Source organism: Lethenteron reissneri, chromosome 36 (genome assembly GCF_015708825.2).
Source record: "Lethenteron reissneri isolate LAM-NWPU_2019-01 chromosome 36, ASM1570882v1, whole genome shotgun sequence".
NCBI classification, from domain to species: Eukaryota; Metazoa; Chordata; class Hyperoartia; order Petromyzontiformes; family Petromyzontidae; genus Lethenteron; species Lethenteron reissneri.
Window position 1 is genome coordinate 11177552 of NC_083814.1, and position 8092 is coordinate 11185643.

General features: G+C 45.3%; 1 protein-coding gene across 1 annotated transcript in view; it reads left to right on the forward strand.

Annotated features, from left to right (window-relative positions):
• LOC133351273 (zona pellucida sperm-binding protein 2-like) overlaps positions 1 to 599 on the forward strand; it is a 13753-nt gene extending 13154 nt beyond the window's left edge. Inside the window, exon 22 of the mRNA XM_061566374.1 lies at positions 198 to 599. Coding sequence (XP_061422358.1) covers positions 198 to 346 — 149 coding nt within the window. The 3' untranslated portion in view covers positions 347 to 599. The remainder of the gene's footprint in view (positions 1 to 197) is intronic.
• Positions 600 to 8092: the final 7493 nt, after the last annotated feature.

Sequence of the window (8092 nt, forward strand, 5' to 3'; positions counted from 1 at the left end):
GTTTTTGTGTGGCAGTGATTTTGATAGATCTCCAACCCATTTTATTTTAATCTTACCGGAGGGGGGGGGCGGTTGTACAGAAATTCCAATGGTTTATTTCTCCGCTTTATAAAAAAAAAATTGACGCTGCATCGCTAGTTAAAGCGAGCCGCGTTCTCGATGTGGTGTACCGGGTTCTTTGTCTTCTCCTCTCCCAGAAGGTGGCGTGTGGCCCACATGGTTCGTGTGGCTCGTGGCTGCCACCTGCTCCCTCCTCGCCCTCTCCATCGCTGTGGCGTTGGTGGCCAAGCTGCTGCGCCATGGCCGCCAGGGCACGTGGAGGAGGGCAGAGGCCATACGCGGCTGAACGTGGGGCGATGGTGTCGCGGTGGTGAATACGGCACGGCCACCGTTTGCGGCGTGCATTTGAAATAATACACGAGATTTGATTCACGGCTTGTACATGATTATGATGTGAAAAATAAAGATGCTGTGGACCTTAATCCCTTCTGGTGACATGTGGTGCTGCTTCAATCGTGGGGATCCTGGCAATGGGTTGTGGGATAACTGAACTGATCTAGGTGGATAATCTTCTTGGTTCTTTCGGTAAAGTCACGTAGAAGGGAAAAAATAAAAATAAAACATAATAAAGTAATAATTAATAATGACAATTATACAATGAAGTTATTTTATTCTTTCCCTTCTACGTGACTTTAACGAAATAACCAAGATGAATCGCTGCAGTCACGAAAGCTTTCAATCGAAATAGGTGGATAATCAATGCTTTCCCTCGAGTGGCTTTTTGAGGTTTTAAGAGGTGATGAGTGTCGCCTTCGCATCTATGAACGCCTGACCTACTGCCCAACCTTGTAATCTGCATGTTCAATTGGCACAGTTAACTTCAACTGAGCTTCCTGCAAATAGGAAGTGGTCGTCCCTTTTTAAAGCCGTTAACTGACTCAGGAACGACATCGGAGTGGATACTTGTAAATGGTGCGTGGTGTAACATCACCCAAGAGCTACTTGGCACCCATGTAACCTTATTCGAATAAATTATAAACACACTGGCTCCAACCACCGCCATACCGTAACAGTTTTTTGACAGCTGAAGCTGAACTTTAAGAGCATCCTTTGGCGTAGACGTCCTGATCGGTACATTTGGCTGGTGTCGCAACCAATACCTGGGCACGGCACGATCAAGAATTTCGGCGTTTGTGCTACCTGGATGAAGTTGAAAGCAATTTTCGAGAAATGTCAACATTTAATTTGGCCGTGAAAAGCCTTGAACCACTGCCGAGGTGCGTTATTGGTAGAAATGTGAACGATGGAGGTCTGAATGGTAATCTTGTCAGGTGGTGGAGAGTTGATGACAAATTTACACTCACCACGTGGTCCAAGCCCTAAACCAACATTATTTGTATATACTTGATTTGGAGCTTTCGTGACTGCAGGAATTTACTTTTTGGTTCTTTCGGTTAAGTCGGGTAGAATTAAAATAAATAATACAAATATTTTTCTACGTGACTTTACCGAAAGAACCAAAAAGTATGGGTTGCATAGACTACGAAATGCTACACTACACGTAAACTTGTATTAAATGTCTATCAGGGGCTCCATGGTGTACAGTGTAGTCCAACTTAATTTCATCTCTGGCATCTGCTATGAAGAAGGGCAGTTGCCCAGAATGCCACTTTAGGTTTTAAATGTTAGAGACCAGTGTAACATGAGTTATTGTTGACGGTGCCTTGTACACCGCTAGCAACGCGGCATCGCCGATTAATTACTTTGATTAATGGGGGTTGGGGGGGTGGCGTCCGTGTTGGTCGTGGCCATGCAATGACACGGCCATTGCCACCCTGGCATTCAAATGACGACGAACAAAAATTTGCTGCGCGCGAATATTTAAAAACGGCGCCTACGCTGTGCAATAGCATGGACCTTACATCCTCCAACCAAAATAAAATCATCTCATCCGCTCCCAATCCCCACCCCCACCTCCACCCACGCCATCTCTGACGAACGTTGGCGCCTCCTTTGCCCTTGCCCTGACGGTCGCTGTTGACGTTATTTTCGACGTTGAACTCCGTCGAGCTTGGCTCACGTTCCCCTTCGATGAGGTGACGTCGTCGCCGTTGTCGCCAGTTGGAAATAACAGCCGCCCTCTCGATGCCTATCAGCCGTGGTGGGGGGAGGTGGGGTGGTGGAGAAAAACCCCCCCCAAAAAATTGACATTGGGCGGTTGCTCCAGTTGATATCGGTGTCGCCGGCAGAACATTTTGCAGCGTTGTGGAATTGATGGGTCGTGACGTCGCCAGCACGCTCGTGTGCGCATCGCGTGTGGAGCGGTGGCGCAGTGGTTAGCGTGCTGCACGACGCACCCAGCGACCCGAGTTCGATATCCCGCTCGCGGCCAACACCAGCCTCGAGTATCTGGTGTGGTGTGTAAAGGTCGTCACTGGGGGAGACAAAGGCGGTCGGGCGTGGTGTTGGTCACCCACCCCCGCTCGAGTACCGTGCCCGGCCTTCAAAGGTGTTCGCTCACAGCACTTGCCCCAAAAGTCTGTGAAGGCTACACGGGGGATCTTTGTCTTCCGTGTAGCATCGGCAGTGTCCACATGAACGTGTCCGGATTGGATATCACCGTTCCACATTTTTATGGTCGGGATCGGTTATTCTCGTTCGAAAAACATCAATGTTATTGACTTGCAGGGCTGATACGATTCATCCCCATCGCCCCCAGTGAATTTTATATTCAAGTCATTTCTTTTTTCCGTGTTGGTGAATAGTAAACACATTCATAGCAGTGAAATGTTCTCCATGTTTATAACGAGAGGAGGCTGGACAGTTTATACTGTTCAGTGGTGGGTCAATACGTTTTGGTAAATAATACTTTGTAAAGGAAAATGGAAAACATTTTTAAATTCTATCCGCATCTTCTTGTTTCTTTCGGTAAAGTCACGTAGAAGGGAAGTAATAAAATAATAAAAATAAAACATAATAAAACAATTCTCACGACGTTTCGGCTACAACGCAAGCAGCCGTCTTCAGGTGAAGAATGAGACACTACCAAACTAGGAGCTTATATATAAGCTGCATTGGGGGTTGAAGAGCGCCTTAACAAAAAGAATGTGCATGTGAAGAGGGATTTAGCATATTCATGGAAAATGCGTAGGCGTTGGGCGGGGGGGTGTCAAAGTCATATTATGCCCATGCATTATGCAGGATCAGCAGCAACCAAGGGGGGTGCAGGGATTAGCAGTAACAAAGGAAAGGAATGTTAATGATATGTAGCTGCAGTTACTCAACAACCACGTAGAAAACTAAAGTATAAACTACATAAAAAACTAAAGTATAAACTGCATCGCACCATCAGTATACTTACTATACTCTATAATAAGCTGAGTTACTAACAGCAAGTAATACATTACAATTTTACCTCGTAAAAATTCTATAATATGCTTCCATCTAAACCTTATTCTCTTACATCACACGAGCATATACCGTACTATATACTGCCATAGATAAACCCAACATTAAGTTATATACTGTATTGCTGTATAATTTAATGTTGGGTTTATCTATGGCAGTATATAGTACGGTATATGCTCGTGTGATGTAAGAGAATAAGGTTTAGATGGAAGCATATTATAGAATTTTTACGAGGTAAAATTGTAATGTATTACTTGCTGTTAGTAACTCAGCTTATTATAGAGTATAGTAAGTATACTGATGGTGCGATGCAGTTTATACTTTAGTTTTTTATGTAGTTTATACTTTAGTTTTCTACGTAGTTGTTGAGTAACTGCAGCTACATATCATTAACATTCCTTTCCTTTGTTACTGCTAATCCCTGCACCCCCCTTGGTTGCTGCTGATCCTGCATAATGCATGGGCATAATATGACTTTGACACCCCCCCGCCCAACGCCTACGCATTTCCCATGAATATGCTAAATCCCTCTTCACATGCACATTCTTTTTGTTAAGGCGCTCTTCAACCCCCAATGCAGCTTATATATAAGCTCCTAGTTTGGTAGTGTCTCATTCTTCACCTGAAGACGGCTGCTTGCGTTGTAGCCGAAACGTCGTGAGAATTGTTTTATTATGTTTTATTTTTATTATTTTATTACTTCCCTTCTACGTGACTTTACCGAAAGAAACAAGAAGATGAATCCCTGCAGTCACGAAAGCTTTAAATCGAAAAATCTATCCGCATCGTTATCCATGCATCCCAACCTGTGGACCGTATCGTAAACCGACTGTGGTCTGTGCTTCGACAACATCAGAAGAGCAGGTGGAGGAACAGCGCCGCGACACAGTGGCGTAGCTAGGATATTTTGCGCCCGGGGACGAACTATAAAATTGGCGCCCCCCCCCCCCCCCCCCCCCCCGTTTAATCACATACCAAAATGTAATTACATGACATGTAGGCTGTGTGTGGCGGGATATATACACTTTTAGGTTGAGGTGTAGATTTGTGCAGTCGTTTCAGGCTGCCGCGCCCGCCGCAATAAGTTATAATGTAATGTTGTAAGCCTAATTTTGGCGCCCCTTTACCTTGGCGCCCGGGGACACATGTACCCTCCTGCCCCCCCCTAGCTACGCCTCTGACCCGACACGAACTCTCTCTCTCTCTCTGCTGAAGCCCTCTCTCGTCGTGGCCAGTAGCAGCAGCAGCAGCAGCAGACCTCGAGATCGTGAACATGACGCTGCTGCCGTTACGCTCAAGAATAGAATCGAATGGCCTAAAAAGGTGGAGCCGATTAGCTCGTTGAGTTATCAGATTAATAATGTTGATTCAAAATAGGAACCCAGATTAATTTTTCAGTATTTATTTACAAATAGGTTTACTTACCTTAAATCGTGGAGTTTTTTTGTCGTTGAGGTGGCTGAGTGACGACGGGAATTTATCATCCGAATTACGTATTTATATTGTAGGAATCCGATTAGCTATACATCTCTTTACAGATGTCCATAATTTACGCTCGGCCAGAGAGTTTAGCCGGTACTGCTGAGATCCTGGGTTCAAATTCTGGGTTTCGGCCAACGGTGATTAAACCGTGTCTTAGAAATGCCACAAGTTCATGGTCTCAGCTTTTGAACAAACAAACAAAAACATTATTATTTGTTCTTCGTGTTATTTTATACATTCCATCAATGTGGACTAAACAAAATCAGTTTTATTGTCACGTGACAAACAACATACACACGGCTGGACATGTGAGAACACATTGATGGCCAGCATATTTTTGAATAACAGGAAAGCCATGGATGGATACAGCAAAGGCTAACAGGAAAGCGTTGCTGATTTGCTTTAATATACAGTGTATGTACAACAAATGAATCAAGTGATACAGTGTGGTCAGTGATTCTCTGTGTCAGAACTTATTTCGCTGGCTGCACGTGTGAGATGGCGGTAGTGATTTTTAGGAACACACTGCCTAGGAATTAATGTCCCGAAACTCAACGAGTGGAATCGCGATGCTCCAACAACTGAACCAGTGATGTAATTTCAGCCGCGTCCGTTCCAAGTTTGCCCAAAAAAAATTTTCCGCGCTCGGCACACCACATCCACGATTTCGCGATGCCCACTCAGTGTACCATCGATTCCGGGAAACAATTCAGCGAGAAATTAATAATTTAGCCCTGCGCTGAACCACAATTTGCATGCGATTACAGTGGGCAGGCAAGGTTGGCGATGTGGATATTGCAAGATGGGTACGTTTTTTTGTTGTTTACATGCCCTTGTCATATTCTTGGTTCTTTCGGTAAAGTCACGTAGATAGAAAATAAAAATGAAATAAAAAATAAAGAAAAATTATTTAAAAAATACAAAAAAAATAAAAGCAAAAAACCCACGACGTTTCGATCGCAAAAGAAGCGGTCTTCGTCAGCCTGATGAGGACCATTTTTTTATTTTTTATCGACGGGACTTTACCGAAAAAACCAAGAATATGAATTCCTGCAGTCACGAAAGTTTTAAGTCAAAATACCCTTGTCAATCCACTGCTGGATGACGCCCCTCTCCCCACGCCCCGCCTCCACACGCAAAACAATTGTGCACACAATTATGAACCTAAAGATGTATTGATAATATCTTGAGGTTCATAACATCATCCTGTCGTATTATACAGGGAGATCAATTTTTAGGTACTCCCACTGATTTTCCAACGACCCTCTTCTCAATTGCATGGTTCAAGCGAATCATCGTGGCTAGGTTGAACACGGTGAACAGAATGATCCGGGAGAGTGTTTATAAACGGATCGCCTGCGTGTAACAGCATACCGTTACACAAATCACATCCAAATGGTATGGTTGCGTTTAAATGTAGATCGATTGGCCAGACACAACCTGCACGCACGAGACGGGAAAGTCAACTGGGCCATGCTTGCGAAACGCACGCGTAAATTCTGCTCATTGTCTTTTCGATTTAAAGCTTTCGTGACTGCAGGGATTCATCTTCTTGGTTCTTTCGGTAAAGTCACGTAGAAGGGAAATAATAAAATAATACAAATAAAACATAATTAAATACAATTCTCACGACGTTTCGGCCACAACGCAAGCAGCCGTCCACAGGTGAAGAACAGGTCTGTCGAAAAGACAGCGTCTGAATGTTCTTCACCTGAGGACGGCTGCTTGCGTTGTGGCCGAAACGTCGTGAGAATTGTATTTTATTGTTTTATTATTATTTTATTATTTCCCTTCAACGTGACTTTACCGAAAGAACCAAGAAGAGGTCTGCTCATTGTATCAAAAACAACGTACAAAAATAACTACTACTAGATGCGAGAATCAATACTCGAATCGCAGCACACCCCGAAATCTAGGCGATCCATCTCATCGCGAGATAAGCGAGCTACTGCGCGTCGATTCGACGATGACATTCTCGTAGTGTTCTGACAGCGCAGCGGGATTCGTTTCAAAATTCAAAATTATTTCCTTCCCGCTGAATGAGCGGCTTTCTGGGCGAGGCCATCGAACAAAGAGGGTGGCCACCGCATCGCGCGCTTTCAGATGTGCTTCTGCGGCCGTCTGGAACGCTCTTCTTCCTTCCGATATTCGGAAGCCACTGGAGCCGTGCGCTTTTAAATCATCATCGAGATTGAAAACTCATTTTTTTGGAACCGATTTTTGTGTTTTGTTTGTTGTCTCTCGCCCGAACCTCCGATTAGCACCGTCGGCTACGTACGGTGCGAAAGGAGTTCAACATACGCTCATCAAGACACTGGACCCCCCCCCCCCTTACCGCTCTGAGCCAGTTCTGGAAATTCCACGTTCCCATGGTGGGGGGCGAGTCTCTACATAGGACAACCATTGTTAACCTCCTCACAGAGTGGCACCTATTTTAACGACCCCAGTATGATGATGGGCTGACTTAACCGCCCACCACGCTTCTCAATCAGGATCTGAAACTCGCAACCTTGTGATTGCGATCCGTTCGCTCTCACCGCTGCGTCGCCGGGCGGGGTGGGCATAGGTTTAACGCCCGTGTCATTGCAAAGCCCCCATCGATGGCGGTTTAACGATATTAGGATTTTGGCACCGGGTCAAGCAGTGCTATGTGCGGACGGTGCCTTTTGGCAGGCGGTCAAGTTGACATCACGCGGCTATAAAAACTCGGGGAAATTTGCGCAGTCTGTCAGCAGTTGGTGGTCGTTATCCAATCACGGAATTTGTATTAACAGAGCGGTTGCTGCGCGCTTACGATTCCAACTCGAAGCGTGCGGGTTCTGAGCTGATGATGTCAGTAAGTCGGTAGAGATTATAGCTGGGCTCCCCAGTCGTGAGATCATCGGTTCAAATCCTGGTCAGGATCGACGTGGCCCATCAATCATCCCCGTGTAACGCACAAAGTGTCTACTCACACACACACGCATTGACAAAGATACCGGCATGTATCCGATGGACTGCGCTACATTTACAACGGATGAGTGTCCGTACGTCACGCTCTGGATCTCGCACACGGCCCGTCGGACGAAATACAAGTATAACCCGTAAAAACAAAGTTTTTCACAATAAATCCTTTATATGCGTGGCGGCTAGAGTCCTCTCGTCTTCTGGCTTGAGATGGCTGCCACCTATGGGTAAGATGATTGCATGGCAGCATTAAGAA